At 37.9% G+C, this 27,072-nt stretch overlaps 1 protein-coding gene across 9 annotated transcripts in view; it reads right to left on the reverse strand.

The window, feature by feature from the left end:
- Nucleotides 1–27,072, reverse strand: part of TJP1 (tight junction protein 1) — a 187,772-nt gene that overhangs the window by 16,322 nt on the left and 144,378 nt on the right. For 6 of the 9 annotated variants that reach the window (XM_077785881.1, XM_021532010.3, XM_021532008.3 and 3 more), the window contains 19 exons: nucleotides 24,733–24,789; nucleotides 20,261–20,385; nucleotides 19,941–20,043; nucleotides 18,232–18,511; nucleotides 17,559–17,662; nucleotides 16,644–16,812; nucleotides 16,160–16,304; nucleotides 10,410–10,546; nucleotides 7,870–7,975; nucleotides 6,893–7,043; nucleotides 6,244–6,352; nucleotides 5,393–5,612; nucleotides 4,809–4,993; nucleotides 4,581–4,676; nucleotides 4,078–4,160; nucleotides 2,847–3,057; nucleotides 2,214–2,314; nucleotides 932–1,285; nucleotides 271–522 (listed from right to left, as the gene is read on the reverse strand). In XM_077785881.1, coding sequence (XP_077642007.1) covers nucleotides 271–522; nucleotides 932–1,285; nucleotides 2,214–2,314; nucleotides 2,847–3,057; nucleotides 4,078–4,160; nucleotides 4,581–4,676; nucleotides 4,809–4,993; nucleotides 5,393–5,612; nucleotides 6,244–6,352; nucleotides 6,893–7,043; nucleotides 7,870–7,975; nucleotides 10,410–10,546; nucleotides 16,160–16,304; nucleotides 16,644–16,812; nucleotides 17,559–17,662; nucleotides 18,232–18,511; nucleotides 19,941–20,043; nucleotides 20,261–20,385; nucleotides 24,733–24,789 — 2,988 coding nt within the window. The remainder of the gene's footprint in view (nucleotides 1–270; nucleotides 523–931; nucleotides 1,286–2,213; nucleotides 2,315–2,846; nucleotides 3,058–4,077; nucleotides 4,161–4,580; nucleotides 4,677–4,808; nucleotides 4,994–5,392; nucleotides 5,613–6,243; nucleotides 6,353–6,892; nucleotides 7,044–7,869; nucleotides 7,976–10,409; nucleotides 10,547–16,159; nucleotides 16,305–16,643; nucleotides 16,813–17,558; nucleotides 17,663–18,231; nucleotides 18,512–19,940; nucleotides 20,044–20,260; nucleotides 20,386–24,732; nucleotides 24,790–27,072) is intronic. The other 3 variants (XM_021532011.3, XM_021532016.3, XM_021532013.3) reach the window with 1 other exon arrangement.

Genomic DNA, 27,072 nt, shown 5'->3' on the forward strand with positions numbered 1-27,072 from the left:
ACAAGCTAAGAAAGTCAAAGTAAAATCAAATACAGATGCAGCCTTTTTAAAAAAGTCATGTTTTTGAGAAGTGAAAAGGATAGAGTTTGAAGCCATGCAAACAAAACATTACATGATGCTTAGCAATTCAGATGAACTGTTTTTTGTAACCTGCATGATTCTCTTAGAAGAAAAAAAATCAGAAGGAACTCTTCAAATAAGGGCAAAACAAAGCTCATGTGCTAGCTTGATGTATAGCAGGAAATCAGCACAACAATGTGGCACAGGTACCTTTGCTGGATCTATATACGGCGGTAAGGATGATGGCTCTTGCTCTCTTAGTACTACATGAGCTCCCTCAGTACTCGGTGTTCTTAAGGGGGCCGCTTGTGGTTGGTAAGAGTTGTAAGGAGCAGCAGTAGGCTCCTCCAGTCTGATATTAGTTAGGTTTACATTAGCATTTACTGCAGAGGCTGATGAGGTTGCAGGGTTTGATTCAGGCGACGGGGAAAGGTAAGGGACTGCAGGTGAGGCTTCTGCTTTCTGTGAAGTGTTTAAAATATTTTAAATATACTGCTATTGAATCAATGTATGACTTTTTGATTTATATTAAAATAATTTAAGTGATGCCCTGACCAATGCAGCTAGATGTAGAATGAAATGCACTGATAGTATCATGCACTAGCACTTCCAGAAATTCATTAGGTTGAGAATTATAAAAGCAAAACATTTAATAAAAGTAGAATGGTACTTCAATCCCCCTCCTGTCAATGAGTCACTAAAACAGGCAGGGCAAGCTGATTCTCAAATTCACTGTAATGTATTGTTGCTGTTGACAGATTCTTGTATGTACACACAACACTGGTAAGCAGAATATAAATGGACATTTCTTATTCAAGAGAACTTGCAACCTGAAGTGCATAGTGGTCAGTGTATAAAATTACTTTCTTACCGGCTGAGTAGTAGTTGCTTTAAATCCTGAAGAGTCTATTCTGAGATTTGGCTGAGGCTGAGCTTGAGATGCATAAGCAGGGTAAGTCTGAGTCTCATGATGCATTCCAGAAGAATCCTCTCTAACAGGTTCAGAGGAGCGTGTAATAGCAGATTCTGGAGGAGTCCCAACCTCATCATTCAAAGTTTCATCCAGTTCTTGATCAGTATAAGCACCCCCTTCTGTATCAGTGTCTTCATAGTCAGACGTGTGTCTGCTGTCTGTGCTGTACATGGAATATTCACTGCCGGGAGCGGAGAGGTAAGAAAGGCGGTCATCGTGTAAATCAAGATCATCACTTGTAGCACCATCTGCCTGTGGCAAACAAAATTAGGGTACACGTTTATTGAAATACCTTCTAAAGAACACCCTTTCTCTTGCAATGTAGAACGTGGGATTTTTATCTAATTCACTACAAATATCATTACAGGGGACAAGAAATCGTGTTTCCATCATTCAATATGTTAAGCTTAGACCTAAAACACCTATCTGCAGCCTAGCTCTTTGAATCATTTTACTAAGGGACCAGATGACTGTCAGAGTAAGAGGACAGTGCAGTGTCCACAGATATCGAAGTGCTTGGAAAAATACAGAGCTGCACTTTAAAGTGGTTTTATGATATCGGAATCATTACTTTGCAGATACATATAAGGAGCTAAGGTCTAAACCAGATCTAATGAAGAAACCTGCAACGATAGCTGATTCATCATTTGCTTACTTTTAGCTGGCACTTCACTTGATAATAGTTCTTCAAGAGGATGGATCTAATGTGCATAGAGTAACAGGCAGCTCAAGAAGGTAAGTGGAGGTTTAGCGGGGAACACAGACTACTAACCTGCGTTTTAGCATGTGTTTTCTCACAACTCTTCTCAGAAAGGTCACTAAGGACATGAATATGCCACTTGCTTTTATAATGAAAAACACACTCCATCCCAGCCCTGAGAACCCATGCAGTGAAATTCCCAGAAGTTCTTTGAAAAAAGCCCATCCAATCCCTGCAAAATCTTCACAGCATTACTATATCCTCCAGTTAACAATGTCAATAAGCAAATGCTCCCTTACAACACTGCTACATGCATAAGGACAAACTGTACAGCTCTCATTAACAGAGTAAGTGTTCTAATGCAGTGACAAATCAGTTTTGAGCAGCCCACACAGCCAGGAGGCACTACTGCTTTAGATCTTCACAGAAAACCTCTCATGAATACTGTTTTGTCATTTCCCCCCAAATATTATTTCTTACCTTTCCTTCTGAAACCCACACTAGTTGGTTCTGTTGTTGCTGAATTGCTTCCTTAAGAGCTCCATACCATCCTTCATTCATTGAATTCAAGTTAATGGTAGCTAGAAGTACAGCAGATTAGTTTGACTTATGATTTCTGCAGAACTACAAGGATCTATACCATGAGTAATAAAAGCAATATAAACTGGTAGGTTAAAATTATGAGATTTAAACAGTAATGCAAAGTAGTATCCAAAGCAACCTTAAGGCCTGATGTGATTTGGGATGTTTTATCCCACAGGAAATGCTGAATTAGAAGTAGCTTAGAATAAAGAGAGGCCTGAGTTTAGCCAGACTAAAACAATAAAGTTACATCATTTTCCAATTTATTCAAGTTTTGATTTTGGCTGATGATCCTGCAAAGCCACAAAACCTATTAGAAATGTCATTTTGATGTTTCAGATTGCTTTACATTTGAGCAGTCATGTGCAAATGATGTACACACCAATTAACTACTGGTTATTGAATGGCAAAGCCTGAGCAAGTCAGTCACTGCTTGACCTGTTCCATTTGCAAAAAATTCTGGAGGTAGAATCTTCTCTCATCTTTCCTCCCCTTTCCTCTCAGAAATTCTAATCCAGTCTAATTACTTACTTGTGAAGAGGTGGTGATTATTTTTGCGGAGCTTGTGAGCTCTTTCATACAACTTCCTGGCACTTTTTCGTGACTCTGGGCACAGTCTCATTCTCATGGTCTTTACTCCCTGCTTAGAATCAGGATTTAGGAACACTACAATTGGATACCACTGGGCATAATTCAGACGGTCCACTGCATTGGGAGTGACATCTAATAAAGCATGTTTATCCTGTAGTGACAAGAAGGACACAGGCAAGAAAGCAAATTATTTATGTCCTAGATGAAGTTTTTTTAACATACTCTACAAAATGACTTTGTATTACCTTCAGAAAATTCATTGTTTCAAAGTATTGATTTAAATCCTTCTCCTATTTGAATTAGCAAAATAATAAAATCCAAACCAACTCAAATACAAGCCTAAGTAGGCATATACATTTTGAACTGTAGGACCACTGTAAAACTCCAGGATTTTTTACATTTAATTCTATTTTTAAAAATCTCCATAAAGGAAGCAGACACTGAAATAAAAATAAGCAGTTTCCTATCAATATTCTGTAAATAGGAAAAAACCAAAGGCTGAAACACAAGATACAGTCCCATTACACACTTCTATCCACCTTTTTACCAAAAAAATCACTGTAAATGCAGAATTTGGCCAAATTTCATTCAATGCAATCAGGCACACAACGTGAAGCATGATGACTTTGCTGCTATAATGGCTTTTTTCCCCTCGCATACTTCAGCATCTGAAAATCTTCCAGTTTGTTTTTAAGTAAGGAAATAAATAGGTGAGCCTCATATAAAGCACTAATTGTAGAGGTTTTAAGGATATTAAGGAAGGGAGATGGAAGAACCCTTTCTTAGTCCTCACACAAAATAATTATGTCAAGTGATTGACTTGTACACTGGGGTAGGGCAAATCTAACAACTCAATAAATAAAGTAACCATTTCTAGCTATAATGTCACACCATGGCTTTAAATGAAAGAGGAAACACCTTAAAAGAGCCTTAATGGAGAGGGGACAACAGACTCTGGAACAAAGCCTAGAAGCACATCCAGGCTGCAGTTATTAATACAGAGAAGGAGGGTGTTAGGGTTTTTCTTATTAACCTATAGAGAGATGAGAAAGCTATTTTTAAAGCAAACACAGTAAGTTACCGTTCTACATTTAAAACATCCAACACTTTACTTCATGTTATCAGTTTTACTTTTCTTGTGTTAAAAGCCCAGTGACAATAGAAGACTTACTCTGTCAATTATTTGCTTTATAGTGTGGAGACGAATAATGCCAGAGCTACGTTGGTCAGTACCAGCATCTCTTGGTTCACTTTCTGGTAAAGAGGACACAGTAAAATTCTATTGTAAGTTTACAACATAGTCTACATTCTGTCATTAAGATAAAACAAACCATTTAATAGCTCACGCTGTCAATTCAGCTTGAAGACACTTCTGATTACATATCATACATGAAAGTGTACCCACCATTATGGCCAAAAAAAATCACATCTTTACAAAAGCACTTGGAAACAGGATAAGGTACAGAATTAAAATAAAATTTGATGTGGCTATAAACAGAACGAATATGTCTTTAGAGAATTATCAGCAGCGATGTAGTAAAAGAACTTGCACTTAGTCTGTTCCTTTGCATTATCAATGTCTTGTTAAATACATTAACTAAAGTAATAATGTAGAAACAATATAGCCAAAGAAAGCTATTTCCTAACTGCAGAAAAACCTGTTCTCACACCTACTTGCAATTTGGAAGATATCTGGTTCTTCTCTAGCAAGTTTCTCCCGTGCAACATCAGCTATTGGACCAAAAATGGTTACAGGTCTGAGAAACCCAGCTAGAATTGAAGGAAAAAGAAAAGCCAAGATGTATTGATTGCTTAAACCAAATGCAAGATACATTTTATTAAACTGGCTTTCCCAAACCAAACCACACAAACCTGTAACGTGCAGTAAGAGTAAAGCCATACCTTCCCGAAGAACAACTCTTTCATAGGCAGGAAACTTTGTCTGAACAGGCTGGGCAGAAAGATCTTCTCTGCTTTTCCGGAGATTTCTTTTTGAGCTCCGCAAGCCTCGGAATCTCCAGAAGTCTGCTCGATCTCCTCCTGCTGTCTTTGGAAGCGTGTACTGTACACTAGCCAGCTGCTCAGCTCTAAGGTGACAACAAATCCCAGTTACCAAAAAGTCAGCTTCCGAAGTAATGCCTGAATAGCAAGCTTATAGTCTCAAAAAACCACTGCCCCTGCTGAACCAACCTTTTGTTGTATTATGAACTACAAGACAACTACTGAGCCTGGTATCACATTTCTAAAACTTGTTATAACCTTGTATTATATCTCTTGTATTGAAAATAAAGTTTATTCATGGATTGTGCAAAGTCAAATGCAAATCCACAGATATTTTACTTCAGTATGTTTTACACTTTGTCACTTTTTCTTACTGAACCAATTCTATAAACTTGTGTCCTGCAAGGAAGTCCAGTCATTCATTATACAGATGCCATTTAAAACTGTGGGTGTGAATTAGTAATTTAACTATTGCAAGATCGTACCTGTTTTTGTTAGGTATGATACCTCTTTCCACTTCCTTATGATTCTTCCCAATTCGAATGGCCAGCCATGAACCCAGTTTGCCATTGTACAGAGTGTCCACCACCCGGAACACTTCACCTTTATTGAAGCTTAGTCCATAAGGAGATTCCTTCTCATATTCAAAATGAGTTCTGATATAGAAAGAATCCCCTACATCAGACTCAACAATGCGACGATAAACTGAAAGAAGGAAAAGAAATCCCAAAATATCAAGTGTTACATAAGTTCAATTGATGTTATAACACTCACAAGAATTACACAAAGCAATGCCTCACCTTAATTCTCCTTGTTCTAAAATGTACGTTATTCAAGAACCCTTAATGTCTCAGAGCTGATCTATTTCAAGCACCATAAATATTTACAGTAAACTCTACTAACATAAATTCAACTTTTATAGTAAAAAATTTGATCGAAGTGCAAGCTTACTTCATTCACCCTAGAAGGAATTAACCTTGAGAAAAGAAGTTTGTATGTACAAACACATCAGCATAACCATTCATTTCCAATGGCATAACTACAACTGACTCCTACTTCCTCCAAGAATAATGCCAAGACATTACATAGGTGGCAGGGGCTATTCTGAAGAGGAATTTTTTGTTTGGGACTTTGTTTGTTTGTTTAGGGGGGTGTGGGCATATTGGCACCATATCAGTCTCTACTCCATTTGTAGTGGCCACCTATCTCAAAGCCAAAAGGATTTAATAGGTGAGGTGCCAATTTCCTGCAAGCCAGAAGTTAGTTATTCTTCACTAGACTTTTTAATGCTGTTCTAAGCAGTCTACTACATAATTTCCAATATACAAATATTTACCATCTTTTTTCTTCTGTGCCAAAATGGTGACTTCTTCGCCTTTAGGAAGATCAAGCAAAAAAAGGACAGCTTCTTCTCTGATGATATTTGTGAAGTCTACGTTATTTACCTGTTATCAATAAAGCAATAAGGTTGACTTAGCATATGATATTATTACAGAGATTTAATTACATAATAGAAAAATCTAAATCTAAAATAAATAAATCTAAAAATCTATTGCTATGATCTTTTTCGTACTCAATTTCATACATACCAAGGGCACATATCTCAAGATGCCTCTTGTACCTCTAAAGAGTCCCACTTTATTTCTCAGTAAAAGCACAGCTTCCAGGATAATAGGTAGCTGTTAGTTTTATACTTATTATGGAGCACCTACATATATCAGTAGCCCACAGAGCACTCTGACAACTTAGTCACCCACCATGAAATCAAACAACTTCATAAACTGAATTAGTCTACAAAATTTAATGTAAAAAACTTTACCAACCTTCCTAGCAACAGTACAGTAAAAAGAGATTTTGCTTCTAGTAAATCTAATAAATACATACAGAAAAAACTGTATGAACTACAAAAGCAAAATATTCAATCCTACAGAAAAAACCTATTTTGGTACAACAAAACATTTGTAATGTTAACAGTTTTAACATACCCTGAGAATCTGGTCCCCTTCCTCTAATCCTTCTTTTGCTGCAGGGCTGTCTTCCAGAACACCAGCTACAAATATGCCAACATCATTGCCACCTGCTAGTCGCAAGCCCACACTATCTCCTTTTCTGAATTTTACCAGTTTCATGCTTGGCCTAGAAATTTAGAAAATATTCCACTTACTGGTGTAATAGCCCAAAATATCCTGATAAATTTGAAACATGCAAAGAAGTAACCTGCTTGTTAGTCAATTAGTGGATATTTTGCTATACATACCATTAACTGCTTACCAACTGTAGCATTACAACATGCTCAATAGCAGCACTCCAAAAAACCTACCTGCACATACATGTTTATTATGGTTTGTTTGTCTTACACTCAGTGTTTATGTGAGACACTGACACTCTCTTCCAAAAACATTCTTCCTTTTAAAGAGCTGTGCTGGCATACAGATCTATTTTGGCTCTGAAGAGATCAAGATTAATTTGAGGTCAAACCAAACTAGAATCTATTTTCATGTACACTAATGCCCACAAAGGAGATCCCAGTTGAAACAGACTTATTTCCATGCTGGGACATTGCACAATTCTGCAGTAACCTTTATTCACTGCTCTCCAATTACTATGAAAGTAAAGAATATAATACAGTAACTTTCCTCTCTTTGGACATGGGGACAGGAAAGGAGGAGTGAGAATGCCCAGGGAGAGACAAATCCAGCAAATCCTTTTCACGTGTTGATTATTTTAAAGACTAATTTCCATAGAAATGAATAGACTTTAAAGTGGTATATAACCCAGTATAAATGCCAACAAGGCTCAGGAATAAATCTCATGTTTCATCCTATTATTTGTGAACAGAAGGGTCAGGACAGAACACTGGGCATGATACCAGAGCACAGAGAGAAGTTATTGACTACCCTGGATAAAAGTTTGGTTTGCTTAAGAACCAGGCAGGTTCAAACAGAGTTCAGAGATACATTACCGAAGCATTCCATCTTCATGGGTTGAATTGGGTAAAGGACCATCAGATGGACTGACTGGTAAATCCACATCTGGCTGCCCTCCTTGTGCATACACTGGCTTTGGTTCTATTAAAATACCAAAGATTTCCAATGTCCATTTGGTCATTTAAAGATGAAAATGTGAAGTTTAACTTAGTTAAGACTTAATTAATGACTTCTTCAGCAGCCTTCCCTGTACCCCACTTAGACTCACTTAGAAGTAAAATACTAGAAAACTTACAACAGAAGACTCATCATGCCATTCAGAGCAGTGTGACTACTGGCCTAACTACTACTTCAGTAAATATTCCCAAACTTTCAGTAAGTACTCTGAACACTTCAAAAAGATGAGAACTAGAAGGCTTCACGCTCTCAAGACCACTTTCAATACTTCTGTTTCTAACCTTGATTTTTCTGACCTAACATCTTCTTTTTCCATTAGTTCTCTTCACTCAATAATTCAATTCTTGAAATGAAAATACCATAAAACCTCAATCTACCATACATGCCTTTAGGTCCAGCTGGTAGTCCTTAGAGCTATGCATTTACTATGACTTCGCTGCAGAGCTTCTCTGGAGTTCCTGTGAGGAAACTGCCACTGCAGGCTTCCCTCAGCAATGAGCACTAGTAGGGGCTCTTCTCTGATAAAGGTCTGGTCGTGTTATACAAGGATTTATAGGCTCATTTTTGCACACAGGAAAATATTTGATTTCAAACAAGGCTGACTTTGAACTAGTTTAATATTCCTGATCTTAGCAACAATTTCACCATCTTCCTTTCAAATCACTGAACAGACTAGTTTGAAATTGGGAATTTCAGGCAACAATCCAGTAATTATGCCTTTTTCTAATGTGACTGTGGTCCTTCCCATACAGTAATAAAGTGTTTTCCTTGAAGTCTCTAATGAACGTTTCCTAAGCTAAGCTTCTGAGGATCCCTCCCAACAAATACTTTACTCCCACCCTGATTCTTGACACAATCAACTACGGCGGTCATCTTACCCTTGTCCCTAGTCTAAGCAGCAAACCATCAGAGATCCTGCCAGCCACTTCTCTAACATTTTCATTACAGTCTTGGAAGAATCCTCATTTCCCTAGAGCTTTTGTGAGGCTGCTAAAGGATTATGCCCTTTGCTACACTTTATCTCAGTTTTTCTTGGGCAAGTGAATGTTATCTGCAGACATTAATTTAAATAATAGCTTTATGTACTGGGCTACAACTCCTCCCACCCAAACTAAGTATCTCTATGTGCCTCGTCCCATTCGTGCAAGAATTGAACATTTCTCCTTCCCCACCAACCAACAAAACCCCCACACTATTTATCACTAGTTTGCTAGCCCCTCAGACCAATTATCAGTACATTATTTTGGATTAAGAACCATTTTAAGGGTTGCCTATCTGGCTGGATTAGTTTTATGCCAATTATTAATCTTCAATACCTTACAGAAATGCAGAATTCATCTTTCTAATCTTCACTATCACATTCCTTTCCAGCTTGGCAAATATAAATTACTTCATTTACCTCTCTTTATAACACTGCTGTAAAAGGTCACCTCTTACGACCATCTTTTTAATAATGGCTGCTGTATCAGAAAACTTACTGTTCTCATTTTTAAGATCTTTCAGAGTCTATCAACATCAGAACCCTTCCAGTTTTTCACTAATCTACTGACTACTACATGCAGAAGTGTCACTGCTCATCCCTTAGGTCCTCAAATATTTTCAAGCTTGAATGTGCTTTCTCTTATTGCACCCAGCCTTTCAGTAACAGCTCCCTCTAAACCATCTGCACAGCTTCCTTCTCCACTTGTAATTTCACTGAAGTGCCTCATTCTGTAAACAAAAATCTTGTAAGTGCCAGCCTGCTCGGAACAGTGTCCTGTATAATCTTTTGTTTTGTTTTTTTTTTTTTTTTCCTTTTTTTACACCATCTGGCTTTTATCTGCTGCCATTTAGCTTATCCTTTCCTTCTGGGAAAAAGGAAAGATATTTTGTTCTGGTTTGATTAGCTGTACTGCATTTGTTAACCTGCCTTCTTTGTCCTTGATTGTAGTTAAGTGCTACATGAACAAAGCATTTTGGAGTGTTTTGAGTTGTAATTTGGGAACAGCAGCTCTAAACAGACTTAAATACATCATTGTTATAAATATGGTCTGCTACAGTAACCCATAAGAAACACATTTACTGCTGAACACTCAGAAAAGAAATTACAGATTTTAACCTTGTCTGAGAAATCAGTACAAAACTCTTTACAACCATCACTTATAACTACAATCCTAAACGCTGAAATCTGACCCCTATATAATGACAAACCCCACAACTTAGGTTTTCAGGACCAAAATGCTTAAGATATAAATGAGATTATGGTTACAATGACTGTTTGTATCCAGAAACAGAAATAACTAGGACTTAGTCTGTTTTAAAACTTGAAAGTCATTCCACAAATATGCAAGAGCATTAAGTCTTTACTGGTCATCCATTCTCAACAATACACATAATTATTATATTTTAGTATTTTTACCTGGGAGTGGTGGAGTTTGTTTTTCAGTTCTTTCAACTGTCACCTCTTCCACAGCTTTAGAAATATCATCTGCATTCTTTACAGGTGTAGAGACAGCTCCTGGTTTAGTTATTCTCTCATCTTCTCTGCTTCGATGACTATATTAGAAAAAAAGATTCCACTCCGCATACAGAAAAGTTTCTATGATCTCAGTCCACTAAGACTAAAGAATAAATACTTCCATTCATCAGGTTGAGGGTGAGGTATCACCATTACTATTTAGGAAGGTTTTGTTCTTAGACTATCACATTATTAATAGTTTTTATCATTTCTAAATCCTAGTGTTTTGTCCCTAATAACACGTTAACAAAGTTATGGCATGTTCCCTAGTTATGGCAGTTAAGACAGCAGCAGCACAAGGGACACAGACTCTAAAGCTTCAAGCTCTCTGCTTCAAGCACATAGGTCACACACACGTGGTGTATATTGATAGATATAGAAAGAATTGAGAAGCAAAGGAAAGAAAGGAAGAAAATCCATTACAATAGTCTTTTCCTCACCCCTCCCTATAAAAATCATGGATTTTCAGACTTAATTCTTTGGCTTTGCTGTGACCAAGCCAATTTATCTACTCTGTGTGTCAGCTGCCCCAAAACAAAAGTGCTGCTGGTGTGGTACCTTTTACCTTTGTAAAGCCCTGCCAAGACCCACAGAAATACGTTCCTAATTTCTCATCTCCTCAGAGAGGATAAGGCCTTCAATGCACAGCTATGACAAGAGGGGAGTGACTCTTATCCATGCATTTTAGCCAAAAGACAATTTGTTTTTGCTTCTTAGGCATTGCTTATACACACTTTGAGCACAAACTGAAAGAATTTAGGACAAGTTAAAGTAAGCTCCTGTTTTTAAATTATGAAAGCAAGGAAAATTCTACAGAATGCAATTTCTACTCCTTGAGTTCAAAATACCAGGTATTCTTGTATTGTTGTATTGAGCTACAGCTGCCAGCTGTACCACAGCAGAACTGAACATGTGCTGCATGTTGAAATGTTAACCACAACACTGCTATCTGATGAACACTAAATAATTTAATAGGGTTGGAACAGATGAATATTAATAATGAGCTAGAAAAATAAATTTTTCTTCCTGGGAGTTGGCAAATAAGCAAGGATTTAAAGAATATTTGAAATAGACAGAAATAGCAGCTTTTCATATAATACCAGACTGACTTGCCAAGAAGGGGGGGAAACAATGGCTTGGTCAGTAGGTGCAAGCCCATCTGCCCTCATAAAGGATAGGTCTGTACTGGAGGGGAAAAAAGAGAGAAGTTCTGCACTACTAACAGCTAGATGGTGCTACTGGGCAATAATGAGCATCACTGCCCATAAAGCACAAATGGATCAAAACCCCATCGTACAGAGCTAAGACTGTTAAGATCCTAATCAGAAATAAATATGACTTCAGAAAAGAGATTCCAGCAAGTCTGCTCATCCAAGACATGCAGTAAAGAATAAAAGAAATTACCGAAATCGAAACAAGTAGAATGTGCTTTCCTGAAGCAAAATGAAGTCTAAAATATGAGAAACAACACTTAGCTATTCAGCCAAGACATACTACAACTTCTCAGTGCATTCCTCTGCCAGTTTTAAAACCAAGTGCCCGAAGGCAGCTAAACAGAATACAGAAAAGTACTCCAATCACCACAACAAACTGTGAAAAAAAATCCTCTTGCATTATAAACAACCATCTTGTTGTAAGTCATTGATAAAAACAAGCACAGTAGCTTATTTAAAATCCCTATTTATGCCTCTTTTTATCCAGATGAAGTCCCTTTCGGAGGCTCCCACAGCTGATTAAAAGTATGCTAAAACTACTATGTCTAACAAAATAGAAAGTAAGCATTTATCCTTCTAGTTCATTCCTAAACATCACTGATAGAGGTTTTCTTATTCCTCTTTTGGATTTCCAGTTTAGGTGCATAAGCTAGACTGTACCAGACTAAAACATGACTGGACTGGTCATTCCCTTGAAAATAGTTCCTGGCTTATTAAAAACAGATATATATATTTAGCTATTTAAATGCATACTAAGTGTCTTAGAAACAAGAAAGTTCTGTAGTGTTGTAAGCTGCAACTATTTCTACTCCCCAAAGATTTCTGGGTAATGAGCACTAGTTAATAAGACGGTACAGTAAATTTCCCCATGAGCCCTCTCTCTGTTTCCATGCATCTCCTAACATTTGAAAGGAGCATTACTCTAAAGTAAGAATATCTGTTTTACTTTAAAAATAAGGCAAAAAATACTATAGTTACTACACAAAGAAAATTAATTTTACATTTCCTCTACATAGTCCAAACTCAGTGTAATTTTATGCTGTGTTGATTCCTGTACACATCAAGAGAATGCAAATGTGGAAGCTCTCAAGAACAGTAACTAAAATACAGACACTGAGAGCACAGCACAAAATAGTCAGGTGAGTACCTGAAGCCACAGGTTCCTCGGCTCCTGCTCTGTGTGCAGGCAAATACACCCTGTCAACTCAGAAGCCTGCAAAAGGTCAGGTCTACTCTACCTAAGACATGAAATTTTATATGGAAAAAGCTGATAAAACAAAAAGGAAACATCAGAAAAGCAGGGGAGCAGATTTTTTTCCTTGACTTTGCCTAAATTGTCCAGTAAGATCTGAATATTTCACATTACAAGATGATACAGGAAACAACTTGATGCCACCACTAGTTCCAGGTGAGGGAAACTTGTTAAAAACTAACAGCTGCAATTCCTAAGAGACAAAAGTGTTGTTCCCTGTGTGCACTGTGACACTATTGTTTAACATCTGTGCTGTGTCAGGGCCCCGTTACTTCACTTCCTCTCCCTGACATTTTTTCAAAGTGTGCTTACCAGAAACATTTTAAAATTACAAAATACAATCAGTTACATGTTAGTGCTATTACTGCAGAACAAGAGATGACCTGCAACACACAATGTTTGTCTGTACAGAAAATTATGGAAAATGTGAACTTGCAGGCTCTTCCCAAATGTGTTTTTAGCACATCTCAAACTCTTTACCGTAAGAAGAGTAAAAGCAAAGCAGCATCGTCCTAAAGACATTCAAAATAGGGCTGATTTTTATCTTACATTCTAATTTTTCAGCTTGTTTTGGAAATGGACAGAACAACCAATCTCTCATCCTATATATAAATTGACAGTGGTATTACAGAAGTCAGCCTCATCCTTCCACAAATAATGATGATCTCTGCAGTGATTTCTTCAAGCTACCAAGTCTTTCTTGCTGAGGCTGAAGTGTTAAACATATCAGAGGATGTTTTTGCCATTACAATATCTAGGTGAGGAAGTCAGCATAGAATACAGAGTTCCCAAGCAGGAATTCTTTCAATTACTAAAGGGCAGCCCAGAGATATCATCTGGGAGGTTTGGCAGCACCTGACTTTAAATGCCAGTTTTTATGATGTGTCACACCAAAAGCTTATCCAGCTCAACAGCCTCTTAGCGCCAGCAGTAAAACCAGGTAGCTAAGAAAGGATATGTGATACTTTTCCTGAGGTACTCTCCAGCTTAGAATGAGCAAAAGAGGTCTCTGCAGCTAACTTTTTAAGTACAGCTCTTCATAAATTATACAAAGCAAAACCAGCCCTTTCTGTAAGTAAAGAAAAATGGTTTAGAATTTGAGTTTTTAAAAGACTGCTCAAGACACATCTGTGAACTTTCTTTAGACTAAAGAAAACTAAAGCACTATTTAATGCTTTACAGAATGATCAAACTATTGTTATGGAAACCCTATATCCAGGAACATTGCATGCAGCCTGATGCACATGCCAGCGAGGAATACTGAAGGATGGACAACATTGAAGACCCTGCCAGACCTCAAAGCAATACTGAGGCAGATGTGTTAGCAGATATCTGTAGTCTGGTGCAAACGGAGAAATGTCAGTCTGTACTTAAGCTTGTATGAAAGGACTAAGAGGATTCCCCTGGAATTTCCCTCCTCATTAACATACAAACACTTGGCAGAACAGTGTCTAAATAAAGACTCATTATCTCCAATACATTTTTAACATCCTCCTTAAGCTTAGTTGGAAGACTTTTTGCCCGTTTCTTCCTCAGCCCTTTCTCAAGCCTTTTTCTTCCTCCAGATTTTCCACCAAATTCAAAAAAGAATAAGTAGTTAACAACTAGTTTGATCTTACAGTAGATTTAAACTTGCACAAACAGCCTTTTCAAAGAGAAGTTGCTCTCAACATGTTTTTCCTTACATGGCTCAGGGCCCAGATTTTCTGATCTTGAAAGGGACATGTCGCAAAGGAAGTCAAGCCATGCCAAAGTAGCTCTTGCTCATACAGAAGATAAAACGGATGCATTCAGAGTTGAGATAACTTCAAAGTTCCCTCTCGGGGAAGATTGGATTCTTCCAACAGTTTGGTCTACAGGGAGGAAGTGACCATCTACCTAAGCCACTGCAATAGGACAGGAAAGCACTAACACTAGGCTAAGTCAGTCATAGTTACAGTTCTGACAGATTTTTCATTTGTTCCTCTCTCCACAAGCCCTATCAGGCTGCACTAAAAATGCATGTCAAGACATACAGTTTTGAAGTATGACAGATCTCACAACCTTCACAATCAAAGCCCTGCCACTGGGACCCTGTTTTTAAGTGTCTTCCATGAAAACAAGCTTTCATACCTTGTGGCCCTCTTTACAATGTACATAAAAGAGAAGCAAAAACGTCTAACCCATAACCCTAGGCAGGTGTACATGCAGTACAACCTCTCTTGCAGTTGTATTGATCTTTAAAAGACTCTAAAAGCCTTGAAGGTGTATTACTATCCCCTTGGGTAAACCAATTTTATTAATAAACTATCAGGCATATCTTTAACAAACCAGGCCAGCAGCAATTTGTTTTTTCAGTGTTTTTGAACAGCATCTAAAAATCTTCAGATAGAAGCTCTGAATTTCAAATTTGCACAGATCAATTCTAATTTCTGCTCCATCATATTATGAGCAGTCAAAAGAGAAACTCTTCTCTTTCAAATATTTAATAGAATTTGAAATCCAACACCAAAATGCTATTTCAAAAAATTAGAATGTCTGTTTTCAAACTGTGGAAATGCAAAACTAGGCAGATCTGTTATTCAGGACTAAAGTTGTGTATTTCAGGAGAAAAAATACCAAACCATACAGTGCATTACTTGTGTCTGAATTTGTATAAAATTAGACTTATGTATGCAGTCAGCACGTAGTCAGTGTTCCATTACCAAGTTGAAATATTAAAAATGGAGTGTAAAAGCTAAACCTGATGTGCAATACACTTAGTTTTGCAGTAACTAAATGCATTCAGAAAAGTAAGATAACCCCATGCCTAAACAAAGCAAGATTTCAGCAGGTTTACCCAGGCTGGACATGCACCAGGAAGTGTGCTACAGTTCATCTCAAATCTACTTGCAGCTAACTGCTTTCTAAAACCAAAATAAAACTATGCATTATTCAGTAACATATATTGCTATCAAATTTACATTGTCATTCATACAACCATGCTCTGATTATCCTTAAAAAAGATGTAACAGTTTCAGTTCAGTTTCTCCTCAAGTCTAAAACATTCAGATCATTATTATCTGCATCTCTTGAGACAAAGAATGTCATATCACTGCCTCAATAGTTCTGCTTCACATTTGTTACACCACATAAATCCAAGCACTCCTCCAACTTATATGTTACATTAAATAGTTGATTGAAAAATAATACAATGCTGCCATCACCTGCCGTTGCTGGGCTGCTGTGGAGAATGTCTGGAATGGTCTGAAGGCTCTGACCTCTGGTCAGGAGATCGTGAACGACTGCGGCGGGGCCTGTCATGTGATCGGTTGGAATGATCTGATGCCAGCGACTGAATTTCTGAAATGTCTGTTAAATAAAAGTTGTTTTTTCATGAAATGATTGTAATTTAAATGGTGGCATGACCTGCTTAAATGGGAATAAGCTTTTGCAGAAAATCTTTATGAAGATGCTAAATCTATGCTTATTATTACACAAAAACAACTTTAATATTCCTGAAAGAACAGTCACAAGAACTGTACAGTTTTTGAAGGAGTAGATTTCAACCACATTCAAACAAAAATTTATCCATATTACAATCTTACTCCTAACTCTTCTCCTTCCCACCCTCTCATCCCACTTAAGTATTTCATATCTTGACAACACCTGGAGTTCTTTCCTTTTTAGAAATCAAGCTTTTATACTCACCATCTCTTTCTGAAGCATTAGCAGAATGAATACTGTCAGAAAGATCAGGGACATTCAACAGTGTGGCTCGTTCATCTCGCTGAACAACCATCTTCAATTTGCCTTTTGACCTTTCTATTAATGTTTTGGCATCTGCTAAGGACATATTTTCCGTCACTGTGCCGTTTATCTGGAATAGAGAAGGAAAAAAGAACAGATATAAACTTACTAAAAAAACCCCAGTGAATCTCCAGCAAAACGAGAGTGTTCTATCTGATGATATTCAGAAGAAGTTAAAATATTTATCAAATTACCATAATACTATGGAAGACCATTGGGCTTATCCAAAATATTGCATAATATTGAAAATTTTCAACTTTCGAAGTCAAGCTTCTAGCACTAATACAAAACTTGTAAAAGATTAGTTATGTTTTTTGAACCAGCACTGCTATACTCAACAGAGAAAAGAATGGTCCGTTTTTCTGCACCAACAAATCGACAGCACTACCTTGAAAGGAAAATTGTTAACATGAATTTAAATCGTAGAATGGCCTCAGTTGGAAGGGACCTCAAAGAACATCCACTTCCAACCACCTTGGCATGGGTAGGGGCAACTCCCACCAGACCAGGATGCTTGAAGCCCCATCCACTTGCCTTGGATGCTGCCAGGGATGGGGCACAAAAAATTTAACAGTGGGCATTATTTGTTTGAATAACAGTTCAGGAATAATACCAAAAAGGCTTTGTAATTTTTGTTTCCTTAGAAAAGTTGATTCATATTAGATTTGATCTTTGAAATAATTTAATGAAAAGTGACACACCTATTAACTATCGTGTTACTGACACAGCCAATCACGTTACTGACACAGCCAATTCTAGGCAGAGTCATATCAGCAAGTTTTGCCTTTCAACAACCACCACCACCATATACTGTACCTTCAGTACAACATCTCCTTCCTGGATATTGCCATCTCTTGCTGCCAGGCTATCCTGTGATATTTCTTTCACAAATATGTGACTTGCCAACCGCAGACCATACTCTTCATAATAAAAGAAAAAAGAAAACTGATGAAGTTACAGCAGAAAAGAGAGAGGTATCTGGAGATTAGCAACACTGCTTTATACAGCATTTACACAGGCAACAAAAAGGAGAGTGAACTTGGCACACAATGGGCTGTAGCAGAATGTGTTATAGCTTTACCATTGTATCAGGCTCTTTTCTCTAACACTACCTATAATCAGAGCTGTTGCTCAACAGCTTAATTGAGGTGCTACCTACAATTTTTTCTCTTCCAAACAAAGCACTCACTAAAGCCTCAGCTAAAGCGTACTTATGAAGCTTCTGACTAGCCGATGTTGGCTGCAGTTGGAATTTATTTACACTGTACAATACTTTACCCTTAACTAAGCACACAGATTTTGGAATATGAAAAATAGAACCAGAAATACAATAGAATTTTTTAAGTTTTAAACCAGCTACTAGTAAAATGGATAAACTGGCAACAGCACTGTTCATTCAGCCCACACAGCCTTTAACACAACACTGAGTGAAGCAGCTGGCCTTTGAAAACCAGCAAAAGTTTTAGCAAGAGATGTACACGCAAATTACCTTCATTTTTCCTGGACTTCACCAGTGTGACTTTGGTGGGCTTTGAGGGCTGGCTGGAGGTGACAGACCTCCTGTCTGACCTGGGAGACAAACTCCTCTCCCTGCTGGCGCTGCGATCTCTGACCCAGCTCTTCTCGTGCCTCCTGCTGGCACTGGGACCACCACGGCTGCTCCTTGGATCCCGGATTTCCTCATCGTAGCTGTCATCCTCGTTTTCAGACACTGGTTCAGGGTCTGGGCGAGTCACTGGAATCTGAATTTTCTTCATCCTTCGGATAGTCTGCAACCCAACAGCAGGTATCAGCCTCTGGCTGTGTAATGCTAATGGTGTTACTAGATGTCAGAAGATAAGCTAATCCCAGCACTCAAAACATGCAGATGTATTGGTGAATGCTCTGAACTGTTGCATCCTCATAGAATTATATCCAATTAATACAGGAGACTGATCAATACAGATTATTAGTAACCTGTTTTTACAGTTCTTTTAGTCCTTTTTAATGTTTTTGCACAAATGACAAAAGGGTAACTATCAACAGCCTTCATAGCACAACACAATATTCTGTCTTCAGAGCTGCATAGTTGAATGCCCTCTCTCTGCTTAAAACCACAAAATCAGTTACTGGCACTGCTAAAAGCCTTTTTTGCTAACATGCAATCTAGTGCATACTCAGCATGCTATTGATAGTGATTCTCTCAACTTTGAGGTCTCCCAGTCTTCCAAAGAATGTTTATGCAAGATATGCAGGAAGGGGAGCAGTTGCTCTGGAAGTTCAAAGTTGGTTTGTACAACATAGACAGCTGGTTCCAGAATATGAGCCAGCCTTGTTCAGAGATTTACTTATGTGTTACAGAACAAAACCAAGTTCTACCATAAAGTTTTCATTAATTACTTATTTTTCACCTAAATCTACACACAAATATTTAAGATACTGAAAGATACTGAAATGTGTGGCACAACTTGCCACACATTGCTTTCTGTAAGCTTTAAAGAACTGCTGCCAAATTTACAAATGCAAAACATCACTTTTTTTTTTTTTTTGCAACTCCATTAAAGCACATAAATCCACTAAAAATCTGTCAGCAGAAAAGCTTTTCTACAAGCACAAGTAGTCTTGTTTTCATTAATTAAGAAACTTCTAAACATTGTGCATTTTTTGTTCTATTTTTTTGTAACCCCCAAACTTCCACAGAAAGCTGAATTACTACCCTTTGGTGATGACCTGCTCTGTTTTGCAAAAAGTTCAAAAACCACCACTTAGAATAAGCCTACAAAATTATAGGAATTAAGGTAATTATACTTTATTTTGGCAAACTGTTTACTGAGCACATAAAGAACTGTTAGTGCCTGAACAGCTTGTCCTTTAGCATACACCAGCCTTTGAAAAACTCAGTAAAAGTGTATCCAACAAAGTAAACAAATATTAAACAAGGCTGACTTGCCACAATTTGGCAATCTGAGAAGTACTTTACCATAAAGAAAAGGAGTCTGAATTATCCCATGCCACACTATGCCACTATCATCATTCACATTTGAAATATATTTTGAGTGACCCACTTGATAAACATACCATGATTATCACTTAAAACTGAAACATCACACAGGTGTCGTGAAGGTACCTTGCATCATGCCTGTATTTTGTAGCAGACATTACACTATTTCATTCTGCCCCATAACTATGGAACTTTAAATCTTCAAGGCATTCACTTACAATTTTGGCATTCTTCCCACTTTTCCTCAGCTGCTGAACAGCAAACGCATGCTCGACATTATCCATTGAAACTCCATTAACCATTGCAACACGGTCATTTTCTCTACATGAAAAACATCACAATGCACAGTGTTAAGTACTTTATGCCAAGAAGAAAATATTGGTGAACAGGTGCCCCTGAGCAAACTGCCTGTATTACAAACCTGCTACACCAACAGTTACAGACAGACAACTTGAGACCAAAACAATTGGGAGGTTAAGCTACTGCTGACAAAGATCAATGCCCCTGAATCAGAACTCGGGTACGGTTTGGTACTTACTGTAGCAGTCCTTCTGCTGGGCCTCCTTTCAGCACATCAGAAATAACTATTGATGTCTCACCACTCTGAAAGTGAGGATTATCTCTTCCTCCAGATATTGCAATACCAAATCCAAATCCAGGAGCCTATAATGTAACACGAGAAACATTTTTACTTTCCAATATCTAATGGTCACAATTTGCATTCCCATGCCAAATACAAAAAGGTCTCACGAGATCAATAGAAGTTTTTGAAAGAAACAGGATCAATGACCTAATCAATGCTATACAATCCAGTAACAGAAATAGATTAAAAATAAACACTTTTAGAATGCAGAGAGTTTTGGAATAACTACCCAGAGTCTTCCAAGAGATTAGAGTTCTCATTTGCATTTTTATGGCCTAGACCTCAGGTGGTCATCAGCAAGACCTCAATCTTCAGTAAGCATAACAAACCATTCCACTGAGCTGCAACTCTGACTCAAACCCCTCTATCACTTCCTGCAACACTTTCTTTGACTTTTCCCATGATGATATTTACCCAGCTCGACCTCACTTAGCTCAGAACTGACAGGATTGCAGCACACAGTACTATGACTGCAGGCTCAGTTCTTACGAATAATACCAAGATCACTTGTACCATTAAATACATCAAAACCTTGTCAGCACTTGCAAATCATCTGCATCTTAACAAAAGTAATCTGCTTCAATCTTTTCCCTCTAGGGTCACCTGCCACTACAGCAAGGTCAAAGCCTCTGAAAAGTTATTCCTGTTAGATACTTCAAGATACAACAATGATGCTTACATTTCTGCCTGGAAGCAGCAAGGGTGGGAAATAAGCTTTCTAAATATAACTGATCTGCAAACCATCTAGCTGTTTCACCATTGCCCAGAAAACATTTTGAGGATATTACCATTTAAATGCTGTATTTTACTCAAGAATTTATTCTGCAATTTTCAACTATGCAAAATGTAGTCACTGGATGGAAAATATCAGGTTTGGTCAATCTCACCCCTCTATTTCACACAGCACACACTTTGTGCTGGCAGAGTGCACCTTCTCTTTTTCTGACTTTTTAACAAACATGACCCAGCTTTAGCAAGGAGTTTCATAACCTTACAGTGACAGCAGAAGCAACATGGCAGTCTGCATCTGGCTGTAAGACACATGATGTTCAGCTTTTTGGACATTAATTACTGCCCAAAACCAACCTGTTTCCTATTTCCTCCCAGAACAGAGGTCATAAAAAGATGTTTCAGATTTGCCTGTAAGCAATGAATAGGAACAGTAATAAATACAGATTGGGAGATTCACTGTTCAGAAGCAGTTAGTCCATACTGTTGTGCGGGGGAGTGGGGAAGGGCACACCTTACTGCTTCTTTTACATCCATTTTAATTCCTTAGAGGATGAATGGTTTTATTTTCAAAATACATCCCACACAGATCAAACAGAAATCATGGCTAGGATGCAAGAATTAAGAATTAAGTGAAACTTGGTGGCATGAAGGAGGATCTTAAATGTCCACTCATGACCAGAGCTGAGGGTTTTTTCAGTTTTATTTTTTAAAGTCCAAGAGAATATATAATAGCCTACCCAAATGCATCACTAAAAACCCTATCAAAACAGTAATATTTCCCCTCTCATGACACTCCTTAAAAACCAGGACTTAGTTTGTGCCGTATTTGGGTGGGGAAGGAAAGGAAGAAAAGAGATAGTAACAAAGATATTTATATCAAAATTCATTTAAATATTCCCTATCTTTCCTTTACCATAAAAAAATATTTTTTAAATTCTCCACTTATGGTAAGGAATACAAACATCAGGCTACAGGCAGGAGAAACTCACTGGAAACCTTATCTTGCTGCTTGCCATACTACTTACAAGTAGATCTGCAAATCAAATCACCAGTATGGAGATGACCAAGTTTTCTACTTTGATGTTCTCTTCCAGAAACCCTGAAACAATGCAGTCTCATACACAGACAGCAGTTAAAAGGGCCTACAAGTCAGATAAAGAGTTTCTAATAAGATAAATCAAGGTCTTCAGAAACACTCCCAGTTCAAAAATCAAATCCTAAATCTTTCTGAAAATTTAAGAGGTCACATAAGAAACCTTCTAGTAAAAAAGCCTACCTGCTTTTCATTTTATCCTGCTGCCTACCATCATCTTGAGAGACAACTAATTATCAGAACTGCTCTCTGAAAATTGAGCCTAGCTCCTAGACATGTCTGAAAATAGCAATATGTTGATCACTACATATTATACAGAATACTAGCGTATACCTTAAGTAAAACTGCATTTAAAAAACCCCTTGTATCACAACTTCAGTTTTCAGATGCTGTAGGAAAAAACCACACACTCCAAAAAAGAGGTACTATTCTATTTTCCCACAGCAGTGTGGGACAGGCAAAAAGATAGGTACATACCTGGTTTCTGTGCTTTGGGGAAAGGACACACATCTACCATAGACACACAGAACTAAGTTTCAAGTAGGGAAAAAACTCATGTCATATACAAAGTATATTCAAGTACTTTGCAGTTAAGTATATAAACCCCAAAGACATATTAATAAAAGAAACTGTAGCTACCTGATAAACAGCTATTGAATCTAAGACTGTCTCAATCTCTTAAGAGTTAATTAGCAGTCCTGCCTAGGAAGTTGAAAGGGTGGTAAAGAAATGCAACAAACTCTTGGTGAGAAATTCCAGCCCCTGTTTCCCAAAAGACTTTCTAGTAAGTGTTTTGACAGTAGTACTGGAATTCACAAGTAAACCCTCTTCCCAGTGTTAAGGATAATTGTAAGTACATATTTAATATTAGCATAAGGGGTTTGGTTTTATTACCTGGCAGATGGAAATAACTGTTTGTTTTTAACTGACTAAATTACTGCTATTGAAGTTATTAACAGTACATATCATCAGCTTTCAACACCTAAGTAAGAGCTACTTAATCAGGTAACAAAACAGTCACACCAGAAGAGTTGGCAGAATTTTGGTACATAAAAGAACATAACCAAATCATATATTCACATTAATACTATAAAAGAACTTCTGACTGCTGTAAGTGCAACCATGCAACCAAAAACATGATCTCTGGCTCCTAGCAGTTATTTAGAGTTTTGTTCAAGGTAACATCATATTGTAGCATTTATTATTTCTTTGTGCATGGAATAAATGTCTCACTTCTGGTGTCACTAAAATTACTGCTCCAACTGACCAGGAGAAGGTCCCCTTCAAGAGAAAATGAGTTATCACCAAGACTATGAGCCAACCTTGTATTACTATGTCATTTTAAGTTTGGTTTTGACTATTTGACTACTGATTTAATCAGTAATATAAATAAATACCTGAAGTTTACAGAGATTATAGGGATGACTGGACAGCTTCAAGATGAAAACATAAAGGCCAATTAATTATATATAGAAACAACACTTCTTTCTCAAAAACTTGTTGACCTATAAATTGTTGGACGCTTAAAGACTAGCCTAGATAAACATCACTACATATTTCCATTCTTGCTTCCACTTTCAACAGATGGCTGCAGTCAGAGATGGGATACTTTGTCAGCCTTCTGGTCACACTTCCCAAAAAGGCACCTGCCCAAGCAGTTACATTGAATCAACAACACTAAAGCCCTTACTATCAACAGCTAACAGGTTTGACAGAGAATTATCAATTTAACTGCCCAGCTGACTCACACTTACACATTTTTGTCCGAGGTCCATTCATCCCACCAAAGCTACAATTTTAAAATGCCTTTATTCGATGATGAACTGAAGGCAAATGATCTAACTTGCTCCCTTGAGGAAACACTTCCACATCTCCATTTTGAGATGAATACAGCTATTTGGACCATGATTCCATAGCTGCTTTAATACTAAGTTGTTGCCAGAAATGGCATCCCACCCTACTCTGACCTTTCCTAAACAATTAATTCCTGACTCTCTTGTACAGCTTCACGATAGCTCCATCAGAACTCAGTTTAATTCAGGAGTCAGTCTAAATGCAAAAGCAGTCTTGCTATTCCCTGGTTCCCAGCACACATTCCTTTGTGCAGGGTACATATTCTGACCGCCCAAAATCACTACTTCCAGCTAGTAGTTTAAGAAAGTGGCAAGCAAATAAGACAGTTTTGAATACATTTATTTATATGCAACTACATTTTTATGTCCCTGCAAATAAAGCTTGAAAACTTTCACACATAGTTACAGCACTGCCATGAATGAACACAGATTTCTACCTCCCTTCAGTTAGGTTCAGATGTAATCTGAAGCTTTGTTTCTAAGCATGATTATTCGTAGGCAGGCTTATCTCTGGAACCCAACAAACAAATAGAGCTATCACATGGAGCTTTTACAACACTTCTAAATTTAAACAAGGGAATATGACAGTTTCCTCTCCTTTTACTTCCTGACATCTGGCTTTTTCCTATTGTTTTCAAAAGCTACCAGTATCCTGCGTTAGGCAAACACAGCCAATTGTATGAACTCACCCTGTGAAGAGTCACCGTGTGTTGTTCCCATATAGCTGTTTCTTCCATTGTTGTGCTCTAAGGAGAAAAAAAACCCCAAAGATTAGACTTCACTTTCAACAGTTGTATAACACCACAATCAGAAACTTACATTCAAAAGCAGCATTAATATTCATATAGAATAGATACAGAAGAAGTTGGTCTGGCCCATTCATTACACATTTCCTGCCTTTATATGTCACAGCTGAACTTCCTGTGCTTTTGTGGAAGGGGGCGGGAGGAAAAACAGATTACACAGCTTGAAGTTACAAAGTTCCAAGGAAAGGATCACAAGCAGCATTTGTGATACAAGATCTCTTGGTTGCTCATTAAGATTGTAGTAGCTAGTCCGATCAGCTGTATTTATATTCTAACATTTATACTTATACTCTTTTTCTTCTTTTAACTGTATGCAGATTACCACTAATTCATTAACACCCAGCTACAGATTACAGTACCTGTGCTACTGTATTATGCACACAGGTCAAATTCAATGGACTGCAGTTTAGTGTAGGCTAATTATTTTGGTGAACAGTAGCACTGCAGAAATTACAAGGTCCTCTCTAAGGTAACTAGATTAAACAGTAACATTGTGACAATATTGACATACCTGCATTTCTGCTTGAAAGAGCACTACTTAGTGTGCCACAACGAGCAAACATTTGGAAAGGACAAAATAGCATGAGGGAGGAAAACCCAGCAGAACCCAAGTCCTGAAAACAGGCAGAAAGGCAGCAGGAAATGCATAGCGAACATCCTGCTGCTACATTTTCTACCTTTCCAGAGAGAGTGTCCAGTGTTTTGCTCCATACCCACCCCCCTCATAAGCATGCAATCCACTAATTAAAGAACAGAATCAGAACACAAACATCCCTGCAACATGGTGGTGCTAATTTTTTGAAAATCTACTTTGCTCTCTATTTGTATCAGTTACAGTAACTCAGTCACTACAACAAAAGTACTCCCAACTTTTAATCCAGTCCTGTGTCACAAGAACAGCAGTAGGAGGGTTTACTCTTACAAACAATACTTCTGAAAACTGTATTCAACATCAGAATTTGCAACTGGGTTCAAAAAGTGAGTTATTCTCATAGTGCCAAAAAGCTCTGCATTTTGTCCTTGAATTTCAAGGGTTAGGCTGTGCCACATTACTGCTCATTTCTCTTTCAGGGTTCACTTCCCTTCAAAGTGCTGTTGCAACTTAACTGTAAGGTATTTAATTCAAACAGCTGTAATTCTTCTCAATTCAGTACCAAGTGCTGCCCCTTTTCATTACAACTTGATTCAACTCTACCCCAGAATTAGATTACTTCTCTCCAGCTTTTTAAAGGAAGACCAAATACATACTAAAACAGCAACAATTTACACACACAAAGCCATCTTTGAAACAAAACAGAACGTTTTGCTTGCTAAACGGTCAAGGAATACTGATTTTCTTCCTTATTTCTGATGTTCTCATTCTGTCTTAATTTTGGCAAGAGCTTCTCAGGCTAAACATCTCATCAACAAGTGAAGACTTATCTCTTGTAAAGTAAACTAAAGCAAAAAGCTCTAAGTAGCTGTTGTTCAGAAGGTGCAACAGGAATCCAATAAAGGAGTGCAAAAGTTGTAATTTACGTTGAAATGGGCTGCCTCATTTTTACCTGCACTGATCAGAAGTTAACCCTGCTCATTTCCTGCACTCTCCCTGTGTCAGCAGCAGAGCCCTCAGCCAGCACAGGGGCAGTCCCTGGCTCGGAGTCCTCGTGCCTCCCTGCTGGAGCTCGGTGCTCAGGGCAAACACCACCAGTGGCTCTGGATATGGCAAGAACTGATAAAACCCTGCTTAACCTGCTCAGCACTGCTCCCACTGGATCTAGGAGAACTGGCACACCCAGAGCTAGAGCAGGGCAAGATAACAGCTAAGCCATGAGTAAGAAAATAAGAAAATCCATATGTAACATTCTCCTAAGAACTGTGAGAAGACTTACTACTTCACTAGAAAACCCAAGACAAATGTAAAAAAACCCAATCCTACCCCACACACTCGCCAGTCTTTCTAAACGTGGACAGGACACTCACTGCTCAGTCAGACTGAGGCTACCATTTTTAAAACCTTTTTCCTTTCTGCAGAAGCTCGGTCTTTCCATTTTGTTCTCCATTTCTTTGTTCACACTATTGCTATCACCTCCCCTAGATTTTACTAATACATCCATTTCAAATGCACAAGACTTGGAAACATCAAATATCCATTAGTTACACAGCAAAGCAAGTAATATGCTATTTTCATTCTTTCTGCATGCCCAAACAGTCCAATCAAGAACAGTGAAAACAGTTCAAAGG

The sequence above is a fragment of the Lonchura striata genome, chromosome 11, assembly GCF_046129695.1.
Source record: "Lonchura striata isolate bLonStr1 chromosome 11, bLonStr1.mat, whole genome shotgun sequence".
Lineage (NCBI taxonomy): Eukaryota > Metazoa > Chordata > Aves > Passeriformes > Estrildidae > Lonchura > Lonchura striata.